At 42.1% G+C, this 17413-nt stretch overlaps 1 protein-coding gene across 1 annotated transcript in view; it reads right to left on the reverse strand.

Annotated features, from left to right (window-relative positions):
- DGKD (diacylglycerol kinase delta) overlaps window positions 1-17413 on the reverse strand; it is a 37838-nt gene that overhangs the window by 8120 nt on the left and 12305 nt on the right. The window contains exons 2-19 of the mRNA XM_062499468.1: window positions 15217-15321; window positions 14273-14405; window positions 13615-13721; window positions 12967-13092; window positions 11818-11920; window positions 11148-11310; window positions 8980-9088; window positions 8124-8263; window positions 7260-7344; window positions 6605-6699; window positions 6417-6516; window positions 6003-6276; window positions 4011-4169; window positions 3154-3282; window positions 2087-2183; window positions 1683-1793; window positions 954-1050; window positions 87-194 (exon numbers count right to left, since the gene is read on the reverse strand). Coding sequence (XP_062355452.1) covers window positions 87-194; window positions 954-1050; window positions 1683-1793; window positions 2087-2183; window positions 3154-3282; window positions 4011-4169; window positions 6003-6276; window positions 6417-6516; window positions 6605-6699; window positions 7260-7344; window positions 8124-8263; window positions 8980-9088; window positions 11148-11310; window positions 11818-11920; window positions 12967-13092; window positions 13615-13721; window positions 14273-14405; window positions 15217-15270 — 2190 coding nt within the window. The 5' untranslated portion in view covers window positions 15271-15321. The remainder of the gene's footprint in view (window positions 1-86; window positions 195-953; window positions 1051-1682; window positions 1794-2086; window positions 2184-3153; window positions 3283-4010; window positions 4170-6002; window positions 6277-6416; window positions 6517-6604; window positions 6700-7259; window positions 7345-8123; window positions 8264-8979; window positions 9089-11147; window positions 11311-11817; window positions 11921-12966; window positions 13093-13614; window positions 13722-14272; window positions 14406-15216; window positions 15322-17413) is intronic.

The raw sequence follows: 17413 nt of genomic DNA on the forward strand, positions 1-17413 counted from the left end.
TCTTCCAAGCACTATTTTCAGAGGCTGTGACCTCAAAAACACCAGTAAGTAGAAACATTTCTTGTATGGTCTTAGAGAATACTCACATCATCTTCCTTGGTTCCCCCCCAGAAGTTGGTGCCTCCTGCATAGCTGGGAATGTTGAGTACAGCAATCCCCTGGAGACTGGGTAGAGGGATGGGCCTCCCATCGCACTGCACAGAAATGAAGGCAACACTACTCTCAGCCCAGCAGGAGAGAGACCCTCCTGCCAGAGCACATGCTCTGTGAACAGAAAACAGCCAGCACCATCTTAGTAATACATTAATTCAGGTTTCTTCCTGTTCATTCTTGGTCTAGAAGAGTAGAAGGTATTCACTGAAGCCTCACAAGCCACACATCTTCTGGCAGACATGGATTTTAGAGAGATACTCTTGCTTCTTTTCCTCTAACAGGAACAGGGTACACCTGGGAGGCTTGACAAAGCCTCTTGATTTATTTCTCTAGAAAGTGGAATTAAACTCCTGAAACATCCATGTGATGAGGTCTTCTCCTGCAAGCTACCTGTTTATGCTGTACATGACCTATACAAAAATATTTCTTTTCCAGTTGGATGCACATTATAGCACAGTTAAATTCAGAGCTTTCCACTTCACCCACCACCTAAAATGATACGTTCACACAAGATACCACACAGAACATAACAATCTTATCCATGCTTAACACTGCATTGGAAACAGCAAATACTTTCCAGCAGGATGATACTTCTTCCCTTATGGCCTGGGAATACAAATTATGCTCTAGAACCAGGAAAAGCCACTTCTAGTTAGCACAAGGTAACATATAGCTAAGTACATGGTTTCAGGCAGGCAAATGTCACCAAGTCAAATTACCATGCCAAAAACCATAGTGCCTGAAGGAGATGGAATTAGGCATCCCAGTCTAAGGAATAGAAGAACATGCTAATTCCTCACCTCCAGCAAGACCTTCTGCTCCAGGTTTTTATATGTTCTATGCAGCAGCTCCTTGGTCCCCAGTACTCCATACCACATCATGTTCTTAGTACGACTTCTAAGGGGGCAAACAAAAAGAGAAAAAGTCAGCACAGACATTTACCCTTTCACAAAAAAGGAATAAAAACTTCACACTGAAATGGTATCTGCTACATCCTAAACCACAAAGGTGCTTTGCTTCCAAAAGGGTCAATTGCTCCAAGTGGTCACTGTGCTAGGAAAGTACTTCCCTTTAAATAAACATCAGGTAGGAATCAAGCATGAGTAGCAGACACTACCAGAAACATACACAGACGGCCGTGGCACAGAACTTGTCCATCTCATACACCAGGACATCAGCTGTATTAGCTCATATACAGCAAATGTAGCCAATTGCAGGCTACACAAAGCATCCTGTAGTTGCTCAGCTATTCAAAAGACCTAATCTGTGGCTTGTATTGAGTCAGGATCAACATCAAAACTAGTCTCTCCACATTTCGAGTTGAGATGTGCTTCTCTCATAGCTAAATAGGAAGCCCAGGAGAAAAAATCTCTTCCATCATGATTTCAACCCTTAAAGGAGCATTATGTAGACAATACACCTATTCAGCATTTGTGATTGCACACAATCAGCTTCAAAACCACACAGAAGCATTAAGTGATTCAGTCACTTCTGGCATCAACCCAAAAGCCATTTAAAACCAAACCCACCTGCATTTCTCTGGGTGCTCATCACGTTTGTTGTTGAAGTCCAAAGAAATCTTTGCATCCAGTCCAATTCCAAAGTAATTATTCATTACACACTTCTCTGTGTAACATTCACTGCCAAACAGAAGAACAAAACTTCCACTCATAAGTCTCAGTACCATTTGGTGCATATCTCACACAGAATCATGTAGACTGGAAAAAACCACCAAGCCTAACTGTGTCACTGCATGTGTAACTCCATAAGCCCATCCTTAAACTGTAGAATCCAGCATAATGATCCATTTATGTAACTCCGTAACTCCGAGCTGCTGTAATCCATCACTTCAGTTGATTAATTAATCCTCCTCTCTGCTGAGGTCCATTTGCAAACGCCCACTCCCTCCCTTCTAGCTGCTGAGCATACTCACAGATTTTCAGGCTCAGAGTTAAAGGGATCAGCATGGATCAACAATCGGCTGATGACAGAACTCCCAGGCAAAGAACCTGACATGCCAGGACGGATATCTGTAGGAAAATTGACCACAGAGAAGAGCATGATTAATAACAAACAGAAACAGGTAACTTCAGTCTCACAGACAAGATAACAAAAACTGATACATTCTTCCCTGTCACTCATGAAGAAAGCTAACAGCATTAGTGCTTTCTTTCACTCCAGAGGTTAGTTCTTTTGACAAGAAGGCTTTCTGGGACTGCCTGCAGGGTTTCTGCCTGACAGTGTACTGCCTAAGGCTAGCAGCACAGTTGTATAGAAATATGGAAAAGGGAAGTAGGAGGGTACTCTCTGCAGCAGCTTTTTTGTTCCACGGTGAGACATGCAATACCCATGATACAATGAATAAAGAGAAAGATGTAGGACTGAAGCTATGATCCAAATTGTTCAAGAATTACTGTCTCCTGCTTCTTAAATTATTAACTGGTGAGCCACAAATAGTAGGTTTGTCAGAGAGAAAGGAAATCACCTACTTCCAGAAGGAGCAATTTGAACAAGTAATTTGGGCAAAGAGATGGAAAGATACTGCTACAGTGATGGGGAGAAATTGCTGCATGCCATTTGGGAGGTGGGAATTCTGCTGGGTCTGTGCACTTCCAGTCACTTCAGCCTTCACATAAAGCAACTGCTGCTCCCAACCTATGGCCGCCATTCTTCAGAAACCTTTCTCAACAGCATCATCTCCCCGCTCTCATGGTTACTTTGAGGTAAGTATCTCCTTGCAACTGGCATCTAAATTCTGCCACTTCATGGCATTAATAAAAATGTGTGTCCAAGTCTTAGCTACAATCTGAAAACCACTACAGCTCATTCCAAGCCTCCGCTTGCAGTTATCCACAAAGGGATTTCTCTCATGGCTGACCCTGCATGAAAGGGCATCTGGCAGGACACTCTCATGTTTTCACATGGGGACTGCAGCCTGTACTGCAGTCACCCATGCTCCAGTTGGCTGCCTCGGTGGGAAGTGGTGGGTGTTACACTTACTTGGGTAGAGGATTTTTGTGTTCAGCATTGGCAAGTTGTCCCGGCTTCCTGTCTGGGGAGGAAGGGATGCAGAGCTGCCCAGGGACAAACTTCCTTTGTTTATTAGTCTTTCGCAAGGAGACTTGGAGGCTGTAAAACACAACACAAACTTGGCTATTGACAAACATAGTGCTGTGATTCAGACCAGCACAGGCCAAGCAGCAAGACTGGGTTAGGAATCACTCAACAGCAAAGCACTTGAGTCCCCAGAAAACAAAGAACTGACAGAACCAGTCATTAAGAGACAGAGATGTCACATATGTGCTGCTGGAAAATCCCACAGATTGGAAGTATCGAAATGCCACAAGAAAAATATTAGAAATGGAGATGAGAAAAAGCTGGTGCCAGCAGCACAACAGACAGGGTATTTGGCTGCAAATCAATATGCAGGGGAAGTTCCAAATATATCTGCAGTGATCAGGGATCTCTAACAAATTACTCACATAACACAGATATTAAAGCAAACTGGCTGTTGTTCTCTGTCATCTGCAAAAGATGACACGAAAAGTGCTCAAGACTGTCCTTGTCCAAGCACTGAAAGCCAAGAGAACCCAGAATACTGATTAAGGTGCAAGAAAATTTCTGAATCCTAGGTTTCATATGCTAAGATCATGGACCAGCCATGAGAGATGTAGCAAAAAACAGTGTATATAACACACAGGCTAGAACACAGAAATGTGCAAGGCCTGAAGAGCAATCATGCAAAAATCTGAGAACACAGAATGTAACACACATAACAACACCATCTTCCTTTTTTACAACTAACAGAACTGTAATCCACAGGCAAGACCTGCATGGTGGCAGCCTCAGAGCAGTACCTTTCCTCTGGCTCCTCCCCTTGGACACTCCATAGCTGCTGTGTGATGACTGCACGGCAATCTTATCCTCATTCCTCAGTTCCTTGCCCTCCTCAGAGGCTGAGAGACTAAGGAGGAAGCCCTCTTGCTCCTGGGTCTGGGCGTTCTGCTCATCTACAGCTGTATGAAGAGATAAAGTAGGTGAGTGCCTCACAGCTCTTCTGGCAAGGAATACCTCCCACTCATGTAAATAACAATAGGATGGGACTCTAAAAGTCTCGATTCCTTAAAGGAAAGAACAGGAATAACACAAAGCTTTCCTTTATCATTTGTCTCAGCTCTGCTCTGAAGAGCTCTTGGAAGCAGGCTGGCTTAGCCTCCTTGTTTACTTTGCTGAGCTTTTTAGCAATGAGGCTCTAAATAGAAGTGTCTGTTTTTAATGCCACAGGTACTCAGGCATCCTGAGATGTAAACTGTGCTAGAGGTGATGGGCTCCCATTAGATGTTTGCCAGGAATTCTAACCAGACAGACATGAAAGGATTAATGAACTTCCTGTTTTGTTTAATCTCTAGTGGTGCAATAACATAAAGCACTTAAAAAGAGAACTTAGACACATATAATCAAAAAGGAAGAAAACAACAGTCAGTAAAAACCAACACAACCAGAGGAAAGAATCAGAATGCACACTCTGGAAGAAGCAAAACAGTTTGGAAAAGTTGAACAAATACATCTGAAATGTAACTGGAGTTTGCTTGAGAGCTGGTAAGATTTAAAGGCTAGCAGGCTGCCTCAACAAATCAAAACGTCCTTTGCTTGCAAATCAATAGGTCATTTCCTCCCCAGCAGCTCCTGCCAGTTCTGAATGCCCTCCTCTGCTCTACCAGCTCACTGCCTGCACAGCTCACCCCCTTCTTTCAGTTTGCTCCTCTCCCTTGTGCTGACCCCGGTAGTTCATCAGAACTTCCCACGAAGCAATCCAATCCACTTGCACAGCAGAAACAGGAACACTTCTGTCTGGATTAAGCAAATTGCTTGGGCTCCAAAAGAACTTCACAAACACCAACTGGCCTAAGGTAAGCAGCAGCAAAGTGAGGGAGCAGTGAGGTCAAGGCCTCCTACTTCACCTGAAGGAGGCTGTTCGCTGGACTTCCACTATTTACCATCAGCAAAAGTTGTACACAATGCTGCAGTGCTGGAAATCCAAGCAACATTGCAATGATTTGTAACTTACTACACAGCTGTTCAGAGTGCACACCTTGGTGTGTGTGGATGCTACATCTGCAATTTCAATGCTTTATCTACAGTAACAATCTGTTAAGCACTTCCTTTGTCTCAGTTAACCCCTGACTTCATGACTAACACTTGGAGAGCTATGCCTTTCAATGCCTTGGAGCATTGGGGATATGTCCCTGGAGAGAGACAAGGGTGAAGATGTGGAGAAGAGAGTCAGCAGCCTAAGAAGTTAATGTCAGAACAGAACTGACTTGCACCAATATGCAGTATTGTAAGTTTTTCCCAGGGACAAAGCTCATTTAAGAAGTTCCTGCCTTCTCCTGCAGTTGTACCACAGCAATGTTTTGCTGGGCTCTGCTACAAAAAGATTGAAACAATTAAAGTTAAAATTCTTAAAATCCCTTCTTCCCAAGCGTTTTCAGATCTGTTTTACAGCAAGGCCACACAAAGAGCTGCACTGACACAACTGTGGTATGGGTGGGGACAGACAGGAAATGCAAATTAACAGTGTGGGAGGGTAGGAACTTCCTAAACCAGCCCTGGTTTAGGAAGAGAACACACCTTGAACTTCAGACTCATTTACCAAGCAATGTTTCCAAAAGGTGGGCTTGGCAGAGATGACACTGAAACTAAATGGTCAGGCTTATAGAATAACTTCTCTAGTTCAGGAAATAAAGAAGCTGCTTTCAATAAAGAAGCCTGCTGCCCCCCAGAATAACAGAAATTAATATTTCTTAAGAGACTGGAGGAAGTGACAAGCAGGACTCCTGACAGGTTACCTTTCTCTGCATGCTCTATTATCTGGCGAATGGCTTTTTTCAAGCTGTTGGCTCTCAGCATGAGCTGCTCTCGGGGACGGAATATCTGGGGCCGTGCAGTGCATGCCGAGCCCACCGAAAGCTCACTTGAAGAGTCACCAGCACTGCCCGACCCATCCCCATCCTCTGTCTCCTCTGCAATGGTGGGAGGAGGGTTGGGCAGAGAGGAAGACGCTTGAGATTCATCATTGAGTGTCTTCAACAATGAGTCCAGCTTCTCCTTCAGGACAGAGCACTACATGAAAAAGAATGACATTTGAGTAGGACTAACAGTTGCCTGGGTAGCTCATTCTTTTAGTGCTAACTGAACTGCTGCTATCCCAGTTCTCTGAAAATAGCAGTTTTACACTTCAGAAACATCTTTTCCAATTTTACCTTCCTGGCCATGACCTCTGACTCTTCTGAGCTTTCTGTTGCCTTCTCATAGGCTTTCCCTACTCGAGCCACAAAATCCTTCACTGTCTCACAAAGCACTCTAGACAAAGGAGGAAAACAAAATCATGCAAGGATTGTTCAGGATTTTCACAGTGGAATTTAGAGCAGTTGTCCTCTTAAGTACTCACTTGGCTGAGGAGATCACCACTGAGTGCTGGTCAGAAGTCAAAATTTTGGATAAATGAGCAGCCACAGAATCTTCATAGCAGAGAATCTTCTGCACCTGTTGACAATCAGAAAGAAGCCAGTGGGGTGCTGCTTCCTAGCATTACAACATATACTATGAAATCCTGGCTCCTCTGAGAGTATCTATCTCTCTACAGATTCTTTTTGCCTTGAGAAAGTTCCACACTCCAGGCCTCTGTTACTCACTCAAGACCTGAATCTGATGAATAAATTAATTCTGAACCTACAAATCATCAGCAATGCAGTTCTTAGAGTCTCTGATCAACTGCAAATCTAAAAAAAGCACTGGGGTTTTTCGTGACAGCTATGCAGTTTGCCACTATTTCAACAACTTGACATCATGAAGCAAATAAAAGGCAGTAACTTCCTTTCTGTTCCATTCCAAAGTATCTTCTCCTCACCCCTCATTATGGTTGTTGACTCCGGTAACCCAACCTCCATCTTCCTCCATAATACCTCACTGACTTAAAGCCCTGGATCTTTGCAGCTCTGGCTACATACATGGCTCAGTTCTGCTCCACTGGAGCTCAGCCACTGCCTCCTATCTTGTGTGCTCCAAGGCTGGTGCTCCAGCCCCATGCCCCTCCTGAGAGGTACCTCTGAATTCTCACTGCAATCTTCAGTGACTGTGGAAGTGGAAGCCTGGCGAGGGAGTTTGGTTTCATACACCATGATGCTCCACCTGTTGAAAATCATACTTGTCACTACAATGCACATGGTTTCCTCTGTTATCCAAACATAACAGGTTACAACTTCAAAGCAGAACAAACTGCACTTTGGGGAGCCATCACAGATACAGAGAAGCCACAGAGTGGCAACAGAAATACAGAAGGGCTAAACTGGGGAAGAAGGAAGGATGACACTATGAACAAGTACTCTACAGCACAGGGAACATCTCTGTACTTCTTCCCTCTCCACAAAAATTCCATTGGCATTACTTGATTCAACATAAGAGATGTCAAGATGCAACTCTTAAAACTGTGTCATGTCTTTAATGTACAAAGATATATACACGAGATATCAACACCAAAGGTTGACATCCCCTTCTGCATTTGGCTTTCATTTCTAAGCCAAGCTCAAGATAAATTAGTTTAGATTTACCAAGAAGAAATTGCTTAAAAGAAAAAAAAGCCATGACTTTAAGGCTATCTTAGTTTACAACATAAGTTTGTTTTCAAACTAGTACAAAGGACGGTAAACTCAATTGATGAAGACTCTGGGACAGAAGAGAGAACACTGGAACACAGATCATTTCACTTGCTACTGTTCTGCAGCAGAGACATGGAAAGCCAGACCACTTTCTCTTGCTAGAGGGTGACAGCAGATTATCAATGACAAAATGTTATCTGGCATTAGTAAGAGGTCCAGAAGCTTGGCAGAGTCAGGACTGCCCTGTTCTATTTGGAAGGATATCTTCACACAATTCTTGAAGAGCAGATGACGTTAGTGATGGTTACTTACCTGTCCAGCATTTTGGTACTGGCTCTCTCCAGCTTCTCCAGGATCTGTGGGAGCTGGGTGTCATCATCACAAGCAGAACCCCAGCCTAAAACACGGGCAAGGTCATTCCCTGTTCCCAAGGGCAGCACTCCCAGCTGGCACTGCATTAGAGAAAAGGAAAACAGAAGTGATATTCAAATGGGGAAACACAAGCCAGGAACAGCCATGAGTAACATGACTGATTCCTTCACACACCGGTCACTGTGAAACAGCTAATCCCAGGGTGGGAGAAAGTAACTGGATGGGGAAAACAGCCAGAAGAAGGAAAAAAAACTCCTCTACTTTTGGTTGTGAATAGAGGAGCATTTTACAGCTGTCATCTCGAGGAGCACCTCCCTATAGTAAACCTCCTAGAGGTTTATATTTAGCCATCAGGTGGTGCCATTGTGTTTCTGTAAAATTAGCACAGACAGCTTCCAGGCAAAATACTGTGATATCTCCACCCCCACGAAGTTTCTGCCCATCCCAAAGACTCAGATACCACACCATGAGAATTAAAAGGAACAGAGCACAACACATGTGGAACTCCCAAGTTTTTTAACCACAGCCCTTCCAGCTCATGTCTCTGCTGAAGATAGAGCAGGAGTACTCAGAGCTACTTCACAAGCTGGATCTTGTGGAGAAACACTGGAGACAGGCATTAATCCATTACTAGACTCATTTCTTGCAGAAAGCTAGTGCAAGAGCACTGTTACGGTAAGCTTTCAGCAGCTTCAGTCCTGGGGCAAATGACATCTGCACAATCAAGCAAAGTCCTCTTCAGCCCATGCTGTTGTTACTTCATTCCTTCATCCAACCAAGCTCTTGGGGCAGGTACCTGCTTGTGAAGGTTGAGGCTATCAATTTCAGAGAGAACCCAGCCAACACTTCCGTCCCCACCACAAACTAGAATCCGGAAAGTGTCAAATTTCTGGAATAAGCGTAAACTGCAGAGAAGAGAAGAGAAAGAAAAAAACAAGAGGGAAAAACAATCAGCTGTTACAGAAAGTAATTATAATTTCTATCCAGGTAATAAACATAGCAGCATTGCTTAAAGTATGCACTGATTTTGCAATGAATATGGGTCACTGCCAGACTACAGATGAATGATTACAGATGGTTATAATTAATGGAATATAAATACAGCTAAGCAACTTACAATAGCTATTCACTACAGAAATATCTCCCAGGACACACTCTCTACTAAAGCAGGGCACTTCTGTCTCTACAGAAGAGGAGACAAGCATGTGATAGCTGATTATCCATTGAATTAACTCCTCCTTGCAGCCTTGCTGCATCCAGTCTAATACTAATTATTTGTCATGGTTCTAAGTGCTCTGATGTCACTGCCTTCACGCTCACAAGCCACACCAATTAAAGCAAAGCTCCAAGAGGGGGATCTTCATGCAGTCAATCAGCCACGAGACAACTGCCAGAGGATGTAAAACATCACAAGTTTTAGCCCTTCTGAGAAAGCAATATAAATCACTGCTCTGGTGCCCTGTCTATCCCACAGGCAGGCAAACAGCTCACCAGTGTGAATTTCTCCATTCACCCTTCCCAGAACAATAAAAACAACCTCTTCTGTTTGAAACTGTGCTTCCTACTGAACATTCTTGAGATCTGCTCCTGCTTTTATTTTGGTTTTTTACGTATGTTCTTTCACTATTATTACCTAAACAGGATTTGCTGTAGTACACAAAAATCCTTATTTTATCGACTGTTGCTGACACACAAAAGATGACTACCAGAAATGACAATATTGTATAGTACAAGTCTGACTATAATCAGCTGAAAATATTCAAATTATCAAGAAGCAGGCTTTACTCTGTACCATCACTTCCTTTTTAAGTGAATATATAAGAGCAGCTGTTTTAGAAGTGTGCACCACAGCTCAAGAAGGTAACTGATTCCTTCCTTTCCATTCCTGTTTAAAAGCAAAATTCCTCATGACAGTCAGTCTGGCTAGGGAGGGGAACAAGAAAAGTATTTAATTTTATAAGCCTTTTATAAATTACTTTTCAGCCAAATGCATCCCCTCGACAGAACATTGCAGTTTAAAATGCCAGTGTTTTGCAATGAGCTATGGCAAAGAACCACAACAGCTCTCAGGAGAGCAGAACCCAGTGATCACTTACACAGGAATGGACACTCCCAGATTTATCCCTCTACATCTACAGATCTAGTCAAAGACTTGGGAGTCACTGTGAAGAAAGGATGAGGGAAATTCACCTTGTGCTGGCTCTTATTATAAGGAGCACCAATTAATGACACAAGTTACTTAAATCTGATGCAATACAAAAACATTTGGAAGTGGGCAAACTAAAGACCAAACTTTTTTAAAGCAAGAGTTGCAGAAATATACAAAAGAAATTTATTTCACAGCACTCACTTTTTTCTATAACCACAGATATTCTGGCATAATTTGGCAAAAAGTCTGAAATGTAACTTAGATGTTAGGGCAGAACCAACTTTACCAAACACACTCATAAAGAGTCTTTCCACAATATCACGACAAAGTCTTTGAGGGATGGAAGTTTCCCAGACTTCTCAGGTAAGTTATTTCTCAATAAATCTCATCTTGACAATATTAATTTGCTATCTAGGACATCTGTCTGTTCACTTGAGTTAACTGAAATTAACTCTTCTTAGCAGTACATCAGGATGCCTGTTAAGACTGTTTGCTGACAAGTTTTCTTATGGATTCAAGCTTTCCATGCTTGGTCTTCTTCCAGGGGAGTATTTCTGGAATTCTCCCAAAATACCTCAAGCTGTCCTGCTCTTACTGATGAATGAATATAATAACCTTTTTCATAACATTTTTTGGTTTTAGCTAATCAATAACACCTAACACAGAACAAGGAAAACCCCTCCAAACCTCACATGTTTAATTTTCTCTGAGGAATAGGTTCCCTCCAACATTTGAGGGTGAGCTTAATCAAATAAATCCCTTGTACTTCGTGGGTATTTACAAGGACTTTTTGTTTCCACAGAATATCTACTTACCCAAGGTGAGGTCCTCCATTCATGAGGTCAAAGACCTGGGCTGGATTCAGCAGTTGTTTGAATCTCCGTAGAAATTTTACGCCTTGGTTGTCTCCACTTTTTGAGTTGACAAAGACCAACAAAGGGCTTGTGCAAGAAGGGGGACAAGTAGCTTTCCAGAAACCTGTTGGGCCAAAGGGAAGAGAGGGAGGAAAAGCCAAGAGATGTGAAGCTGCCCATGGGGATGGACGGAGAGAAAAAGCCAACAGCCCACATCCCAGCCCAGCTATGAAGCAGCTAATACTTTCCTTGTGCTTATGGCACTCACTGGGTGAATGCCAAACGTGCACAACCCTGAATCCACCATGAACCACACCTCAGGCTGCCAAATGTCACAGTTATATCGTAGCAGTATGCCAAAATTTTCAGCTTCCCCAACCTTCCCAAATTACTTCTGCAATATAGTTATTGTCAATAAATTTATTCAGCTGCAGCTCAGCAAACATCGATATACACATTTGCAAAAGCAAAGCAAAGAGTCCACTGACAGAACCAGCAATGGCTTCCAGTGGTGAATTACAGCAACAGCAAAAGCAGAATTTTCAGCTGACAGAACTTGGCATTAAGTGCCAGCTGAAGTGGCTGTGACTGTGAGGAAGAGAAAGAAGTGCTACTTAGTAGGAATACTTACCATCTGAATCAATGCTGTTAAGAGCAGTAGGAGGAATGACAGACACTTTGCAGAGCCCAAGAGGGCACTTGTTTGGCAACAATTCTTTACATGCTGTGTGTACCTGGAAGCACCACCAAAAAAGAATAATTCAGACTCTTTTCAACACTGTGGTATAACTCCTAAAGCCACCCAAAAGAACTTGTAAGAGGAAGAAAGGCAGAGGGGGTGAAATTACCAAAAAAAGTCAGTTGATTAATTTATTGATAAAGTTCTTTTTAAAACTAACTAATCAGAGCCTTCTATGAATTCTCTTCCTTCTATTAGTATCGACTTTCCTACCATTTGAATTTCTGAGACCAGCACTTTGACAGCTGAGAGAACCAGATACCAGATTCTGTGGCTTTAGGAGCCTTCAGGCATTCTGCTTTCAAAATCCCAGACTCAGCAGTGAGATCTGAAGTACAACAAAAGAAGAAGCTGGGAACTCAAAAGAATAAGGAAGCAAAACACAAAGCGGGAAGACACGAGGGACATAAAAGGTAAGTGAAGAAGATGATGCCACCCAAAAAAGGAAGTACAGAGTAGAGCAGGGCCTTTCTGGTGCATAAAGACTGCAAGATAGAGGGTTTACTTGGCATTTGAGCCCCCCATTCTAAAAACATATTTTGTGGTACTTCTATACTAGTATTACAGACAACTGGAAACACAGCAAGATCTGCATCACTTCAGTGGTTAGGCAAGAGTAATCTATTGCAGTGGAAGGGAAATTGCTGTTATTAAAATAGCTGAGTATTCTTTATAGTTTGTTTCACTTTTTCAACCTGTAGAAACAACAAATAATGGCTCCTTACAATCCAATGTAGTCCATGACTGAAGTTTTAATTTATGTCTACTGTAATCAGATTTTCCTATGAAAACTCACTCCCAAAATAAAATTAGCTTGGCTAGAAGCTGGGTACTTCTTCCAGGTCTTGCTTTTACGTATCACAGCACCACTTTTGAGCACAAATTAAATTTCTATTTCTTGCAGAACAATAAAGTCCTTCATGGCAAACACTGACAGCATGGTTAGAGATTTTATTTTAAGCAAGTGTCATTAAAAGAACATACCACAGAGCTGATCAAGAAATGTCCTTTTACTGAAATGATCAGATTTATTCAACTCACCATGGCTTTGCACCACAGGCAGCGCCAGTCTTGCAAACGCAGGACACTGCCACAGGTTTTATCACATACAGTGCATTTAGCACTCACTGGCAGGTTTCCTTCCAGCCATTGATGTGGCATTGAGATCTGCAAAAGGTACAGAGGGACAGAAGCTTAAAGGTACAGGAGGCATCATGACCCTGAGATACAAAGAGAAGCAACTCTTTATATGCACTGTTTAAGCAGAGCAAAGGCAATTTCTAGAAAACACCTGAGGATGAATTCTGGCATTTTACATCATGCTCAAGCACAAAGAGTCCAGGTGACTCACACCAGGCTACTCAGGAAACACTGACTTGCATCAGACATCCCAATATGCTAAGGTGCTATTCCAAACACTCATTTATTTTTGTTTTGCCGAAACTTTGATCAAGTTCCCATGCCTCCAATTATTTAATCTCAGCTCCTTCAGTCCATAGCAGTTTACTCAAACAAAGGAGTCCCTTGCTACCTTGGCTGGACTTTTCACACAGAATCTCATGCTCTGAGAGTAGAAATCTTTTCCATGTAAAGGCAGAATCTGTTACTTATGAAGTGAAAAAAGCTACAGAACACAAGGCAGTCCTTCCATATCAAGGTAAGGCTGGAAAAGTTCAGACTAACACCTACCCCATCTTCATCCTCAATGATATCCTTTCCAATAGAGGCCAGAGTTGTCCACTTGCAATTGTTGGTTGCCCGCACAGCACAGCGCTTGTGGGCTTTAAACTTGCACACTAGGGAGGAAGAGAAGAATGTAATTAATCCTGCATCAGGAGGTCTAATGTGGCAATGTGTATTTGGCTCCAGAAGGAAGCATGGGCACACTCCACCCTCTTTAGCACCACCAAAATGATCAGCTATAAGTGTTCTGATCTAGCTATTAATTCTTGCCTTGTCATTTTTGCCAGTTGCTTGTACAAAGCTTAGTGATCACCTTGTTAAATTTAACATGATTTACACAGACACACACTCCACCATCATTTTACACAGCACAGGTTAATGTTAGAAGCACGAGCTGTGCACAGTCAGGCATTTCTGCCAAGCCAAAGCTGAGAAAGAATAACCTCCTGGGACTCAAACGTTTAACAAGGATGTTCTTACAAATACAATTATTCTCATGAATAGGAGTCTTCTTATGAATAGTCTCTCAGATACCTCAGAAGTGTGTATCTGCTCATTGCAGACACATGACTTTAATAAGGGATGGAAGTATTTGGGTATATGGGCAGAAACAAAAATAAAATGAGGCTGTTCCTCCCCAGGCAGAAGACAAGGGCACACTCACCTTCACAGGACAGCCCATGTGACGTGACCCCAGACAAGGCCTCCCGACACACGTTGCAGTACGTTGGCCGGGCATGGGAGCAGGCGTACCAGTTATGCATCCCTGAGAAATGGTCCATGCTGTACTGGGTAGACTGATGATACAAATGTATTACAGCAAGGACTAAAGTAGAGCAACAATACTTTTTTTTCCTCTGAAGACTTGCATGAAGCAGTCAGAAAAAGCAGAAACAGGACAATTTGTTACTATGAATGAGTGGGCCACATGCAGTTTATATGCATTAGCTGAAACTCAAGAATGTGTCTAAGGCAAAACAGACTACCTGAAGGAGCCACACGTTCATCACAGCTCCCGTACCACCTCTCATCCTTGTCTTACTACAAGTGTGTCTAGAAAATGAACTGGAGAATTTATCTGCTGGAGAATTTATCCCCATTTTCTTGTTGGATTAAATTTTCACCAAGATCAGTTCCCCAACCTAGCTCATTGTGTAGCAGAGAAATGCTTCTACCAGCATAACAGAGGCAAGCATCAGAGTGGGGAAAACACAAGACAGCTTTTTGTGGTAGCAGTCCTGGTCTCACTCAGCCCCAGGAAGCAGGCAGATGCACTGAAGCTGGCAGAATACCAAGCAGGCAAGATGTGAATTGGGACAGGGAGGATATTTGAAAAATGAAAAGACAGTGGGAGGGGAACTTTGCTTCATAACCTATCCAGGCTCTGAAAATTCTCTCCAAACTCCCAAGGGAGCATATACAAAGCCAAACATTCTTTGAGGAATCACTTCAATGTATTTGGGATCAATTTTATGGAAGGTCCTAACACTATTACCCATTATAGTCAATAAAATGATTTCTGTTAACTTCACTGGAAGCTGACTCTCAAAACAAGTTGTGATTTAGCAGAGGAAGCGGAGAACACAAAGGAACACATTTTCCTATTACCTCAAAATGTTCACGGTTTTGTACAGTCTTCAGTGCTGCAATCCAGTCTTCCATCTCTTTTCTGTTATCAGCACAAAGGATGAGCTTTCGACATGGAGTGATAATCTGAAGAGAGAGAAAATGAGAAGTGGACATGTCAGTGAGAGACAGCAAGACAACACCTCACCAACTAGTGCAGTCTATTGAAGAAATTTTCAGAGCTGCACAATGAAAGTTATTTGCGTCTCTGAACCATGTTTCTCTTCCACCACAGCACATCTTAATTTCTCCCTAAATGTACAGAAACAGTGAGATTTTAGCTGTCATTCCCAATACTGAACTGAGTAAAGAAATCTCTCCTACCTAAATAACAGCACAACACAAATAAAGCACAGAGTAGCAGGAGTAATTATGTGCAGACCTTGCATAAGTCTTTTTAAAGGATTTACTGTACTTTTAAAACTGGTAAGAACATTAACACATTTTGTTAATAGCATAGTACACCAGTTTCTAGCAATTAATGAATAACATACTCTACAATATCACACTAAAAATTTGTTTAGTAAGGACAATTTGTTCAGTCTCCCTCATGAGGAGGGGAAAAATAAAACAAAATAAGCAATTTGAACCCTTGTGTTTCCTGAGGGTTTGTTCTACATACCTGAAAGATACTCTAACAGAAGTTCCCCTACCAGGCTGAGGCAGTGGCAAGTTTGCCTCCCTCTAACAATCCTGTGCTCAGTTTGTTTGTACCCTGGGCTAACTCCCATGCATTAGTTGCCCCGTGTTAAATAAACGATATTTTAACAAAGCAGCAGAAGACACGCAGGGTGGCCAAAGCTCCCCTCTGTCCAGGGAGACACCAAGATCCTGTGTCCTCTACCACCAACTCCCTCTCCTTCAGCCAGTTGATGGCAGCAGAGAGAAATAAAAGCTCTCCGCTTTTCAGAGCACCATGTCCACTGTTCTCAGGGCTGCCCATTCAGCTAGAGTCCAGACTTGACTATATATCAAACTTTACTCTTCCTAAGGCAAAAGTCTTTCTTCCCCACAGGGCAGTTATCTCACTGTCTCTTTGTGCACACCTCTGTATTGATTTCCATCAAGCTGAATTAAATTAGATCAATAATGAAGTGCTTCCAAGACTTGGATGCAAGAAAAGCTGAATTAAGGTTGAACACTTAACAAAAATCAAAAGGCTCCCTTTTATGCCAACTCTAAAAATTTCCAGCAGTCCAGACTCTCCTGCACCCTTCTACATACTGTACATGAAAAACTTTGTGTACAACATCTGCTTTTCAAGCAAATTGTACTTAACATCTGAAAGAGTGGATTAAAATAAATTAGGACTGAAAGAATGGATTAAAATAAACTAGGATTGTGTCAATCTCATGAGGCCGAACCATTCAGCCAAAGTTTTGTTAATGGGCACTAAAACATCCACATACATCACCCCAATATATGATATCCCTGTTTTCCAGTCTGCTTCTCACTTCTCTCATCATCATTCACAAAATGGATTGAAAATAAGTCTCTGAAGCTGAACATCAAACTTTTAGTTGATATTCAAGTGCCTCTGCATCTGCCAAGAAATGTGGATGTAATGTCAACAAAAAAGATACACCTTTATTTTACATCTTTATTTTAAAAGACACACCTGCTTTATTTTAAGGTCTTCAATTTTCAAACTGTGTATCTGTTCATTGACAGACTGCAGATTCACCTGCAATAACATCACCTTACCCAGAGGCACAACCAATACCTAAAAAACAGTGCTAGAGACACATTAAGTAGGCAATGAAAGGAGCTAAATCTCTTTAAAAAGAAAGGACTGGCCATTCATATTAGAAACACAGTTTTAGTATTTGGAACATTCTATCTTGGACAAAATGACCTGATCTGTATCAACTGCAAGTACACAGAAGTAAATATTTACACTATTCTAAAAATAAAACTTTGAAGAACTCCTTCTCTCTTCCCTCACTTTCCTTTAAACATGTCCAGGTTTGAAAAAAATTATTTCCAAAGAAGGTAATCACAGGAATGGTTCTTCTTCCTTAGGAAAGCAGGAAAGTGCTCAGTTAAATGTATTTCCATCAAAAACTCTGCTATGTAAGAATGGCTGCCCTAGAGAAACTTTTTCCAGAGCATGAAACCACTGATGCATAAATCAGTGTGAAGTTAGAGAAAAATAAGGGGCATGTCTGAGTCCTGCTAA

The sequence above is a fragment of the Cinclus cinclus genome, chromosome 10 (genome assembly GCF_963662255.1).
Source record: "Cinclus cinclus chromosome 10, bCinCin1.1, whole genome shotgun sequence".
Classification (NCBI taxonomy): Eukaryota; Metazoa; Chordata; class Aves; order Passeriformes; family Cinclidae; genus Cinclus; species Cinclus cinclus.